Below are 14512 nucleotides of genomic sequence, written 5' to 3'. Positions count from 1 at the left end.
ATTTTTGTTATGAGTTTCTGATCGGGTATATGCTTAAATTATATATTTATACCATTCTTTCAATTTTAATCCGATTTGAGTATAACTAGTTTCGTTTCAAAGAGAATTGAAAGAACTTTGTTTATCATTTGTAAGTAGTGATTTGCCCACTACTCGGGTTTTTTGATTGCCCGACGAACCCTTTATTTCAGGGCGGCCTAGGTACTTCTACCGGAATTTCGGATTTTCGTAACACAACAAACTAATGGAACACAAATAAATTTTACCGTGTATTTTCACTCCTACTCTCCACTGCTACTGATGCAGGATCCTAATGCTGCTGGTGAAGGGAGGGCGAGCGGTCTCCTTCCGGCAGGCCGGAACAACGCCGACCGCATACTCGTCCGGGTTCCGTTGGCTGCTCCGGCAGCGGTCCTTGTCTTTTAGCTAGGGAGGTGAGCTTGGCTCCTTTATTGGAATCTCCCTAGCGACGGTGGTGATAAAACTCCGGAACGTCTACTCGCCGTAAACGATACCGGAAGTCACCGCAGTGCACTTTCCAGGGTGAACCTTTGTCCGCCTTGCTTCGTTCTCCTTGCCAATTAGCTATAGAGGAGAGCTTGTCTCATTCGACTTATCCTCTATAGCGAGAACGGCCAATGTCGTGCTTCCTTTTTGTTTAGCCGGGGAAGCGAAAGCACTCCTTTACACTGAGCTTACCCCTATTGGCGAACCGATACCGTACCACATGCGGGCAATTTTACCGTCGCATTCGCGCACTTCGCTACACTGGCTATCGTGGCAGGAAACATTCCCGAAAAAAGAGAACACTTATCTGGACGTCTGTTTGATGTAGTGGTCCGTCACTTTCCAAACTATCACTTCCCCGCCTTCCACCCGATCAAAACAAAACGACAAACCGCCTCGGTGCATAGCTGTCATCTTCCTTGCAGGATAACCAGCAACCAATTTAACAGCAAGAGGAGAGCGGTGACCTACTAAAGCCCTATGTTATTAATATACAAACATAAAACAAAAATTATCTTACCTATCTGCACGAATAAAACCGTTCACGAACGCGAAATGAACAAAATTTAACAACTACATGTAAACGGTACCGAACAGCGGTGAGCATTATTTACGTAAACAAATACACTCTACGGAGTGTGTAGTAAAAAAAGGTATATTCCCACCCAGTGCTAAATTGTTCCTCTGACGGGTTAGAATCTCGCCCACACCGGGTGCAAAAAATTGGCAACAATGTTTTTCCAATCTAACACCGATACAATTATAATGAACGAAATGAAATAAATATATGATAATACTGACAGTATACGCGAATCGAGAGGCTGTCAGTCGTTGTCATCATTCGGCTGTGGATTGAACTCTAAATCCAACTTGAAAACAAAACCGGAAACAACTCGCTATTCCCAAAATTCTGCAAGTGGCATTGACAATTTTCAAAGTTTAAACTTGTAGGGGAACGGTTGTCGCCATTATATTGATCTGTTTTATCGTCGATTGTCTAGAAATGTCTTTCGTGTTATTACGATACCAGTACTATACGCTTGTGCTGAGGTTTCAATCCACTTCGAATTAACCACAAAACAACTTCATCTGATCATTCACACATACATTCCTTCATTCAATAAGATTCTGTACTCGTACATTCACACATACAATACCGCTTAACACGTCATCGTTTCTCCCACTCGTAGACATTCCGAACAAAACGTTTGTATATTCGTCCCTTTTCGCCTCCAACGCTTCGTACATTATGAAAGAAACGTTTGAGAGAGACCAAATAATGTTTTTTTGCATAATTTAAAAAATATCAAAATGATTCTCTTCGGAATCAAACGAACCATCCCAGGTTTAATCAAAAACCCAAAATTATGCGAAAAAAATTCTATCATTCGATTCGAGATCGAAAACGCATGGTGCTTTTTAGCCCATCTCCCCTTAACACGAAGACTACCCTGATTCGAATCGGGTTACACCTGCATGGTGCAGAACCTTGGTGCGAACATCGGGGAAAATGTCAAATTTGATGATCCATCGACATGATAAATGAATCATCAAAAAATGTAAATAAAAACAAAACAAGTCGCGAAATCGGCGCTTGCGATCTGTTTTTTCGTAATTTTTTCTTCCCGGACACTGGTCCAGGTTAAGTGATCGGACCGAAGTCCGTGGTGTTGTCGTCGGGAACCGATGGCAGATTTTGGAAAACTCACAAGTGAGTAATCCATATAAAAGCATACCGTCAGTCTACCGGCGCGGAATTTTTTTATGCTGGTTTGAGGAGATTTGCTGGTCACACCGAGGTTTTTACCTGCTAAATCCTCCAGCTTGTAGGAGTGGTTTTTGGTGATAATTTTTGTTGGTAAGTATTGTAGTCCAATTTTGACATTATAAGACTCGAGTGCATTCAACAACTTCATATTTCGACTGTAAGCTATTTGACCGTCCTCAGAAGGTTTGGTAAACTTCCGATGCCTCAAGCTGTATCGGTGTCGAATACCCTCGCTTGCCTTTGTCAAATTTTTGACCACAATCTTCCGGATTTTGTCTATATGTAGGTGTCTTGTTTCTAGATCACCCTCACCGGAAATCCTGCTGAAGGCATCGGCAGATGCCATTTCACACTCGTTTATAATGAAATGAGGACTAAACCCAGTGAAGGAATGAACGGTAGTATTTAGGATGCGATCCACTTCGGTGATGTGGACATTATTAAATTATCAAAAATGTTGAAAGTAGGCGAATAAATTGGCTGGCATAGGCTTTGTTCTGCTAAATATTTGTAATCTGCAAAAGATCTGCAGTGAAAATGCAAAATCTGCAGATTTACTAATATATATGCAGATCTGGCATCCTTTTAGTATTCCCCACAGGAAATTCATCCAAATGGTGTGAAAATACGGGGAAGCAAGGCAAGATAGGTATTCAGAATATGGGGTTAAATGGGCAGCTTGCACTATTTTTTATTTTTTCAATAGTTAGAGGTACCAAATCATCGCGGCAATAGGCAGTAACGAATTGGGAATAAAAAAGGAAGCATCCTATCATATAAAAAAATTTGACGAGAAAGGTCTATTGAATTAAATTGAAGTTGATGTAGATTATGATTTTTAGCCTCATGTCTTCCAATAGTGCATCGTTTCGAAGGCATGGCTCTTCATCTTCCGGAGAATGCTTTCCCATTAAATTGGACATTAATTGATGATAATTTTCTCATAATACAACCGTTTTGCAAATTTTCGCAGGACTACATCTATTTTCTTTGCCAAATTGGATGTAATATTATATTTGTTTTCGTCAGTAACTCTCTCGTATACTAAAGTGCAAAAACTTGTTTTAGAGAAACAACAGACAAAAAATAGTTTTGTCTTCTGAAACCATACGCAATTATTTAGCACACATCAAATTAGCTTGGACATTAACAATGATTACAGATTAGTAGAAGATCTTAAGTTTGTTGTAAAAAAACAAAAATTTGCAGCAGTATTGTATTTGAAAATAAAACAATATACATACTTGGATAATCCTCTGTCTGTTTAACTTCACTTTTCCTGCATCGTTGGATCAACCGCATCACCATCTTCATCACGGGTTTCATAGCCATCACGGCTATGCTTATGCATGTGCACTCTATGTCAACAGAAGACAGTACCGAATCAATTTGGTCATCTATTTATTGCAGAACGAGTCGGTTTCGAGTTCTAAGTGTATCCCTATTGCTCGGTTTAATTTGTATTCTAGACTAGTTGATCCCTAATTCATTTCAATCGCAGATACTTCACTTTAGGCAGTGGCATTACATTTCTTTAAATTTGATTCGTTTGCCCTAGCAAACTGTTAAAATGTATGGATTTTATGGCAATTTTCGGCAATTTTATGACTAAGAGAAACGTAAGATATGAAAATTGAAAGATAGATTGGTATTCTACAGCATATCAATAATTAACTTGGAACGGACAACTAGAGCTATTGAGTTAAAAAGCCTTAATTATATGTCTTGTAAGATATACATAAAAGTAGCATCCCAGTTCATATAAAGTTACATGTAACTACTTGTGAAAATGTGAGTAGTTCGCTTTTCCCTGGTTTATACAGTCTGACTTTACATCCAAAGAATCACAATATTTTATTTCACATGTCAGATTCAATTATCTTCTATTATCAGTCAGAAAAATATATAGCTAAGTTGCTTGCAATAAACATAATTTTAATTTTTTTTCCTGTGTGGTAGGCTCATATGGTCACGTCGAAAGGTAATCTAAGATGGCAGGCATAGCGTAGTTGGTCAATCGATTGTCTTGTATACCGCTCATATGGGTTCGATTCCCAACCCCCGTACATAAGGTTAGAGATCTTCCCAAAGAGATTTTTCTAGCTCGAAAAAAGGAGGCAAAGGACCTAATTCTCTGTACTTTTTCAAGTGGGCGTATCTAAGAGAAGGATACTCTTGATTATTACAGCGCCATTACAATACCTTCTTATTCTTTCCTAATACGAATGAGGATTGTTTGGGTTAGCATATTATCCAAAGAGTAAGAATGACTGAATGATTGATAGAAGAGAAAGTAAACAATGAGAGTTTCTTCTTGTTAGATATTCTTATATTAATATTGAAATACAACAGAAACTTATTGTTTTAATCATCAAGAACTGGGAATATATGTAATGATCTTTTTAAAGATCATTTTGTCTGGATCCCACAGTTGTAAACACAAATCAGCTTCAACTAAGAGACATACGTTTAAATACTCACATAGAAACTAATTTCGAAATAAGAAACTAATCATAAATCTCAGATTTCAAATTTTGTTTTGCTAATCTTCAGAAGGTTGTACCGTTTTGAGAATCGTTGGATTAGTGACAATCTTTCGAATGAAAAGCTAAGTTTAAATAGTTTAAACTTCACATTAGGCCACTAGATGCCCCAAACTGCAAATGAACAGTGAAGCTTAAAATTTTTAAGAGCAGCGTCAAACCTTCGCTCGTGAATGTTTGTCACATAGCTTCGCGAAGCTCACAAAGGTTTCTTGATGCGTGAATAAAACATACTACATATTTTTTACTGCATTCGTGCTGACAGAGCGCGTTATGGGTAGTTTTGTGATACACTACAAGGAATTTGATCGAATGAAGTTCTTTGCGGCCCATTTGTTGGCGGTACATTCTTGCAAATTTGGACAAAACATTGATTATCAGCTGGTCTTACAACGGTAGATGGTTTTCCAAGGATTAATTATATTATGCGAATATGAAAATTAAATAAAACTGTAATGAAAATCCTATGCAAATCGCGAACCACTCGAGAAGAGCTTCGCGAACGAAGCCATCTGCGTTGGGGAAGGATAGAATAAAGACGCAACTGATGTGCTTCTTCGTTGGTTGTCACCGCTTTGACTCGCGTGTGTTCGTGGCGATAGGTTGTTAGGTATCATTTTCGAACCTAAAAGAATGCATCACAGCTGAAGAAAGCTTGCTTGTGAAGTGCGAACGGATGGTTCGCGATCCGATTTTTCCCATGCTTGAAAGTGAGTTTATCCTTACGGAAGTCGTATTTATCGAGTTGCATCACCTATGCCATTTAGCATTCAATGTTGGAATCATTCAGCACATTAGTCCAAGCAGAAAGTTTAACAAATGGTTGAATGTGAGTTATGGCCGTGTTTATGTTTATGTAGATGATGACAGAATAGAGATACTACTACACGATCTGGCACCGCGTATTTGTCTCAAGTTCATTAAAAATGCTCGTCGCAATACAAACAGGTAAATCAATCGAAATTTTCCAAATGCGCCACCCAAAATAGGTAGGGAGACTAGACCAATTCGGACATAGTAAGGATGTATGGACTATAAAACTGGAACGTGTCGACGGATTTGTAAGTATTGGTTTTTCCTGTAAGCCTAATCAAATGCGCACATGTTTTCTGCTATGGCCTTTTCAATCTCTTATCATGTTGTCTACAAACACGTACAGAGTAAATTCTAGTGATTCGGTGTGTTAGGAATACTTTTTCTTTTAATGTATACTGAATTGTGAATAATCCACCTAAAAGTTAGACAGAAAATTTATTTTTACTGTATATCGAGATACAGTAATGATGTAATGACAAAGTAATAGAAAATTATTTTGCAGCTGACTTCCTATGAACATCAACAATTTTGTACCTGTGTGCAAAATTTCGTGCACGCGTTCATCCTCAACCATGCTTCGTCCTGATGTACAGGTTCGCCTCGAACATCGAACCCAAGCGAACGGTGTACAAACTCTAGTTCAAACATCCGTGTACGCACACAACGCAAAAAGGATTAACGCTAGTGATGATGAAAGTGACAAAGAGAAAACTAGTGTCTCGAACCCACATGTACGCACACCGTGTACTACATGGGGCTTGGTTGTGCAGGTTGGTTTCTCTAGTAATTGCAATATTTTGATACAAGATCAATTTTTTAAAAGAGCGTAGACATTCCTCCGTGCATTACTGCCAAAAAATTGGTTCATAATGCGCTTTTAACTGCAAAACTGCAAAGTTACAGGAAATGCTTACTTCTGTGAGAAAAATTGTATTGTATTGTATTGTCTTCGATTTAAAAAAGTTACATCGCACAGACTTAGACTAAACAGACTTAATCCTATATCGTCCGCTCAACGGTAGAATATTCTTCAGCTGTTTGGAATCCGTACTACCAGAACGGGATTGACAGAATCGAGGCTGTCCAACGCAGGTTCATACGCTTCGCCCTTCGGCATCTCCCATGGCGAAACAGATTTCAGCTGCCGAGCTATGAAAACCGTTGCCAGCTAATACACCTCGATACACTCAGCATTCGGAGGGACTGCTCTCGAGCCCTGTTCGTCTCGGACTTACTCTCTGCCAGAGTGGATTGCCCTACAATCCTCGGACGTCTGGATATTCAAGCACGCGTTCGAGCTCTACGCAATAACTCCCTTCTGCGAGTTCCGTTCAGGAGAACCAACTATGGTTTCCAGAGCGCCGTTACCGGACTCCAACGAATTTTTAACAGTATGGCGACGGCCTTTGACTTCAACAGGACGCGGAATGCGATAAAAGTGAAAATTTTGTCAATTTTAAAATGTAATTAGTTTAAGAAACCACCATTGGGGCCAAGGGGCCTGTTGGTGAAGGTAATAAACATAAACATATATAAACATATTTTTAATTCAAACGATTCTCTACTAATATTAAAATCAAACAAATGATAGACACTATTGAGGAGTTGACAGCAAACATCCAAAGAATTATTCTGGCCGTACTGCGTGCGATGTGTTGAGCGTCGGAAAAAATCAATTCTCCGGAAAGATCTTCCCGGAACGTTGAGGTCGAGTTTTGCTAGAAGCGCAGGGGAGTCTATGTTGTCCGTCAGAAGGTCGAAAATGAAAAGTCGTTGCAAGAAAGATCCGTCTGTTTCGCTGTGTAGGGAGATTGATGAGGATACAGCGATCTTCATATGGAGGAAGCTGGAAACGGTTTTGTCAGGGTAACCGACGAAATGCAAACCTGATAAAGTTCTTCTGTACCCGTTCGATACGATCAATGTGTGATACGGAGCCCAAATAGTAACGCCATATTCTAGAATACTGCGTACCAGTGTAATGTATAGTGTTTTTAGATAATACACATCATTGAAATCACGAGTGTTGCGTTTGATGAGTCCAAGTACAGCGTAGGCTTTAGCTGTAACGGAAGAGTAATGTGCGGTAAAGCGTAGCTTACAGTCGAGAATGAAAGTATGCTGCATTCACGAACTCGAATTGGCGTTCTAATTCCCGCACGGACGTTTTGTCGGTTTCGCCTTTTGTTCTAAAAAATCGTTTTCGAGCCTTCCTGAGACGATTTCGTAACTCAGCATTCCACCAAGGTCGTTTATTATCCGGGCGGCGCGTGCATTTCCTCCTAGGCACAAGTTGTTGAAATATTAGTTCCAGTTCGTGATAAAATCTATTCACAGATTCATCCAGAGTACCCTGCGTTAATATCTCAACCCAATTCATTCGTGAAATTTCAGTGTTTAATTCATCATAATCGCATTGATTAAAATCGTAGAATAAATTAACATCGTCATTCATAAACTCGGGAAACACAGCGTCAACTTTCAACACAAACGGATTGTGGTGACGATCTAATTTCATTAACAGTACGGGTGGCTCCAATACGGTGGTGGCGCCAAAAAATATGCGTTAAAAAGTTCATATCATTTTTCACAAAAACAAAAATTTAAAAATTCCAATTACAAAAAACCCATCTTTCATTTTTTCATATTTTGTCAACGAAAACCTAAAAAGAAAAGAAACATTTTGAATGTGATTGCATGATGGAGAACTTATCGGTAAAAAAGTTTTTCTAACGATAATATACATGCTTTCAAATTGCACACACATTGGTACACAAACCTATGATTTTATTACAGAATAAGTATCATTTCAAATCAGAATGATTTCAACAAAATCTTCCAAAATGCGACAGTTGTCGAAATATATGGAATTTTGCTCCAACAAAAACAATTAATTCGTGTAATTATTTTTTAATTTTTTTGCTTTTCTCCATCATAAAATGTCAACAATCTAATGTTTATCGTTCTAAAGACGTACAAGAAACTTTTTTCGTGTATTTAGATCATGGAGAAGCTTTAAATGGAAAAGTTTTTCAAACAACTTTTGACATATTTTTTATAATTCATACCATTTGCAGTCAAAAATACAATTTTCTTTTTGAATATGATTCTAAACACCATTTCAAATTAAAATGCTCATAACAAAATTTTTTTGAAATGTGGTAAATCTTGAGATATTTTAAATTTTGTTATTTTATTTAACAGCGACCTTTTCATAAGTTATTCGCATTTCTCCATCAACAAAAATAGCTTTTACAAAAGGCACATAAAAGTTCCTCTTCCTTTGATGTCAAGGCGATATTGTAAACCATTTGAAAACTACATGAAAACAACCAAAATATGATTCAACTATTTAGTTTAATCATCAGACCCCGTTCTTAAATAGTTTGGTTGTAACGTGTAAAGTTCGGAATTCCGATACATTAGTAATAAGATTCATTTTAAACCAAAATGTTGTGGCAATTCATGGAAACTACGAAAAACTATGGTTAATATATCGAAATATATCCAATAACTCGTTACACAAAACCTTATGTAAATTGTTTCATGGTGTTTATAAGAAAATTGCAATAGAAATAATATCCGCACGTAAAGAGTCCCGAAAGATTCGTCATATGTACGAAAAATTAATATCTTTCATCAAAGTATGCTATACAGAACATTCTCGTAGTAAAATTACTTTCGCTGTGATTCAGCATTCCCTAAATAAGTATAATGGTAGATGGGGAACGTGCTGAGGACATTGATCCTATTTCACAGGCACGCTGACGCCAAACTGTAAGCCCCAGAATTGAAATAATGCCTGTTAAACCAAACATTACCATGTTACAGCATACCTAAAACAAATTTGATTACGTGCTCAAACCACTAGCTCTGTGAGTAAGATTACCCGTGGTAAGCACCTAATCACGCTCCATGAGCCTGTTAGCTTAGGCATAAATCATCACCATTTTAGAATTTTACTTGCAACCGGATGAAACAGCAATTAATCTCTCGTAAAATTCTAAGAGCGGTCCAAGTTACACCTCTTTAAGCGTTGCGTTGAAATTAATTAAAATTACTTCCAGCAGCATCAGTTGCCGTAACTTTAACGTCGTGTCTTACATTTATCTGGTGCGCTGTGTGGAGGAAGAAGAGCATCGAAATCCTCTTCCAATCGAACATCTGCGTACCTGATGCGCTTGTTGTTCGCAACCATTTCAAAGAAAAGAAACGTAATCACAATTAGGTATACGAATTGCATTGAAAATTAATTAAAAACATAAATCTGTGACGTTGGAAGCCAACAAAGGAAGGGCTCAACAATGACCGTCAACTTTAGGCCACAAATGGGACTCAAGAACTAGGATCACGCAATTTCAAATTTGGAACTGTATGATGTTTTACATATGGCAGAGTTTTTTCTCGTGCTGTCAAAAAAGACATAAAAAACTTGAAGAAGATCTGATGTATTGAAATTTAAAATACGTCTTCCATAGTTGAGAATGATTAGTGAACATTTGAAAACGGTCCGTAATCGGCTGTTCAGTGAAGCGGAAATAAAATCAATATGGAATAGTTCAAGCTCGATTCACTTTTTTAAGAAATTCAGAAACCCAAAAAAATCTCGAAAAATGAAGAATATCTCAAAGAAATTCATTACAATGGATAAACATTTTTTCATTGTGCTTATGAACTCGAAATGAATACATGCCGTCTCTGAATGCTGCTCAGTATCTCTTTCTCTTATTGTAGAAGTCCTAATAGAGCTCTATACAGGGTCCGGAACTCGACTGAAACGTTTGTCTGCCTACGACTTCAAAGCAGCCTGCGAAATACTTTCCCGATAATATGTCACATTTTCTTTGACGCCAGTCTCGATAAAAAATTATTGGAGCGTGCCCATCCGCCGTTACAGCAGTCCAAACCATTATTTGTGGTGGGTACTACCCCTTGGTGGCCAACCGATGGCTCAAATTCTCACATAAATTGCTCAATCTGATTTTTTTTAGTCCGGAAGCGCAATGTTCGAAATTTGCCCCCTTCCGGCCAAACGAGCCACTTTTTCGCGCTCTCAAGTCTAACTTGTTGCTGGTTCGGTGTTTTTTTTTTACGATGGAGAATACACGTACTAGCCCAGTACACGTGCTATTAGTAGATGCCAAGCTACCACACGGGGTGTACTGGGGGTGTGTCGGGCTCGAATGGTGACGCTGCCATTAATTCCGACTAAACTCCATTGGGTTCCGCCATCGTTCCCCCCAGGGACTACCTCTCGGTATTACTTCTGGGGGGATGGCTCTACTTGATGTACTCATTCACTCTCGCTCGTGCGTTCATACGTCCTGTATGAGGCTTACTTGGGTGCTCTCTCTGTCGCACCTTGATTCACTCTCTAACACTCCACATGAGGCTGACTTTTGTGCTCACCTTTTTCATTCCTTGCTAGGCTTACTTTCGTGCTAGCCTCTAACATACCATGTGAGGCGGACTTGGATGCTCACCCTATTACTTGGTTCACTTTCGATCGTACCACTCTATTATACCCCTGTCGCTCCCCCTGGCATCCCATGTGGGACATTTTTCTTAGGCCCCACTTCTGACATACCATGCGAGGCTTACTTGGGGTGCTCACCGGTTTCATACCTTGTGAGGCTGACTTTTGTGCTCACCCTTAACATACCGTGTGAGACTGACTTGGATGCTCACCCTTTCATACTACGCTACGACCCTCCCATCTTGGCATGAGGCAGTCCACATATACGCCTATACGCTCGCTCTTCTGCCTTGCTTCGGGGTGGCTGGGTTTACCCCTTACGCGGTTGCCAGTCGTTGCGCCAAACCTGCCTCAGCACGAACAGACCACCTCCCTGCGCTCGGCCTTTTCGCTCCAACCAACCAATCACTAGTTAGTCGTGCCCGTCGTCTGTTGCTCGGTTCGCCAAATTACTTGTAATTACTCCGGCGGTAATCGGAACCCTTTTCTGACCGGCATCGGTCTCGTATAGCAGTACGCGGTTCTGAAAGTAACTTTCCAGGATCCGGTACAGACCCACCGGTAGGCTAAGCCGGTGTAACGAGAGCGCGATGGCATCCCAGCTTGAATGCGTTCTTTACGTCAAGTGTCACTAACGCACAGTATCGAATGCCTCGCCTTTTTCGTTGGATCGCTATATCGGCAGTCTTTATCACTGAGTTGATAGAGCCCACTGTGGAATTACCTTTCCGAAAGCCAAACTGGTTGCTTGACAGGCCGTCCGTACCTTCTGCGTACGGGGTTAGCCTGTTGAGGATGATCCTCTCAAGCAATTTGCCAGTCATGTCGATCAGACAGATTGGTCTGTACGGCGATGGGTCGCCAGGCGGCTTCCCGGGCTTCGGCAACAACACCAATTTCTGCCTTTTCCATCTATCGGGGAAATGGCACTCGTCAAGGCATCTCTGCATAGCTAGCCTGAACATGTTCGGGTTCACTATGATCTTTGCCTTGAGAGCGCTGTTTGGAACTCCATCCTGCCCTGGAGCTTTGTTCATTGCTAGGGAATTAGCCACTGCGAGTAGTTCTTCATTCGTCACCGGAGCCACCATTTCGACCGTGCTGGTTCGGTGTGGGATAACGGATCTGTTGGAACTTCAAAAGCTTGAGCTCACTTTCAAATATGCATCGAATGCTGCAGTAGAATATTTTCAATTCTTTATTTATTTGATTGGCACTTCATCGTAGATTTCATTCAAGTCGCTGCTTCACTACCGAACTACCTCATGTAACGTTGTAGTGTTTTGATGCCCACCTCCATGACGTTTTGTAATGCTACCAGTATTATTATAACGAGTTATGGAATGATAAACAAAAAATTATCAATATTTAGTTGTTTGATCTGACGAACAATCGCTGGTTGTGATATTCCAGCTAAAATATAAAGCAATCACACTATTTTTTTAAATTCCACCGCTAATCACTTTGTTGTGTTCACGTTTGGCAAAATGCTTTTGTGCCCTTGTAAACAATACTCCAAACTACCATTCAGCCAATGTATAGACGTGGACAATTTGGAGGTCGTTACACTTCGAATGCCGCACCATGTGAATGATTCGGAAAATATTCAACTTTCGGTGAATCGGCATTCGGCCGAATGGCATTCGTACAAACAGCATTCGTCCAAATAGCATTCGGTCAAACAGCACTCGGTCTAACGTAATTCGGCCAAACGGCATTAGGCCAAACGGCCCATTAATCCTGTAAGCGTCGGAAGTCTCTTCCTTGAAGATAGTTGATACTACCGCGTGTTTTAAATAGTCAAATAGGTTTTTAAATATAAAGCAGGAAATGTTTGTGTTCGTTTGATGTGTTTGCTGTGAACCGACCTTCCACTCGTCACAGTCGATAGACCTTTGAAGACCATACTATCATCAGCATGCAGCCACCATTGCTTTTAAAACCCACCACCAGATGTCATCAACTGAAAGGAGTGGCGGTAGGCGAAGAAACGGGTGGGGTGGCGTTCAACCTGATTGGGTAGCTCGCTTCGCGTTATGTACCATAGATGGGAGCAATGAACTTGGCCAAAGGGGTATGACTGAGTCTGCTCTAGCTCGCTTCGACTAGCATGCAACTGGAAAGGTCGATCATTCACCCGAAAAGTGTCAAACAGTCAAGTTGATTAAAGAGCAGCTATTGGATAAGTGAAATTTAAATCGTGAGGAGCTCAAGTGGACAATAGGTAAAGTCCCAATATAAAGCCATTCCCCATAAAAATCACAAATAGCCCGTCCGGTCACTTAACCACGATTTGTGCTCTGCTATCTTCAGGACCCCGCAGTTTTTGCTAATAATCTAAACGACGCGCAGTACGTTGCGGTACGATTTTTTTTATCATGCAACGCCATTGTTCCGGGTATCCCGGCTTGCCATCGATTATCCGAGGACCCAAGCCACAACCACTCTTGATGTAACCCAACGACACTGAAGATCACCACCCCTTCATCGGTTACAGTCCAGCGGATGGCAAAGGCCGTAAACGGGAGTTCGACAGTAGGAGAATCAGGTGATGAAGCAGCAAAAAAGGTCAGATAGAATTAAGAAGTGGAAAGTGGAAGAGATTGAAGAAAAAGTTTGTGAAAGTGAGGAAAATAAAAGTAGAATTTGCATCGAAGAATCAGGCATTTCCTTGCTACCCGCGAAACTCCCGGATAAGCGTGCCGAGCCTGAGGTCTTTGTTTCAGGGAGTCTCAGCAGTGCTCACGGCTGGAGCTGGCCAACACTTACGGCATATTCGACCAAACCACCCGTTCAGTGAAACAGTCTGTTCGACCAAACAGACCGTTCTGAAAAAAAAACAACTGTCCGATCAAAAGGCCCGTTCCACCAAATGGCCCGTTCGGTCAAACGGCCCGTTCGGCTAGACGACATTCGGTTAAATCGCATTTGGTAAAATCACATTCTGTCAAATCACAATCGGTCTAACCGCAATCAGTCTTTTCGCATTCGGTCAAATCGCATTCGGCCAAAAAAGCGATCGGCCAAAAATGACATTCGGAAAAGAATGGCATTCGGTCAAAAATGTTAGTCGGCAAGAAACGGCCACCGGGCACCATTTGAAGCCACCATCAGTTCTAGATTTTACCAATTGATTCGGGTAGACATACGGTAGTTTTGAACTGGTAGAATGATGAAGGACCACTTTGTTTCCAGTAATGAGAGATAGCGTTTGGCCACGGGCTTCTAACAATAATATTTTATTGTGGGGGCCGTCTGTTGTTAATCAGTGCGTTGCGTATTCCGTTCAAATGCTCAAACCAACTTCCCAAAGATAACATTGTTGGTGTTTTTTGCCCGCAAGATGATGACATAGACCATAGAAAAGTATGTGATGGACGCAATAACATATTGTTGTAAGAA

The 14512-nt window shown here is 40.4% G+C and overlaps 1 protein-coding gene across 1 annotated transcript in view; it reads left to right on the top strand.

Annotated features, from left to right (window-relative positions):
• The window catches only part of LOC131679933 (myb-like protein U), a 39734-nt gene extending 26954 nt beyond the window's left edge, over positions 1-12780 (top strand). The window contains exon 4 of the mRNA XM_058960679.1: positions 12642-12780. Coding sequence (XP_058816662.1) covers positions 12642-12780 — 139 coding nt within the window. The remainder of the gene's footprint in view (positions 1-12641) is intronic.
• The last annotated feature ends 1732 nt before the right edge of the window (positions 12781-14512 follow it).

Source organism: Topomyia yanbarensis, chromosome 2 (assembly GCF_030247195.1).
Source record: "Topomyia yanbarensis strain Yona2022 chromosome 2, ASM3024719v1, whole genome shotgun sequence".
In the NCBI taxonomy this organism is placed as follows: Eukaryota; Metazoa; Arthropoda; class Insecta; order Diptera; family Culicidae; genus Topomyia; species Topomyia yanbarensis.
This window is presented reverse-complemented; position numbering and strand designations above follow the sequence as displayed.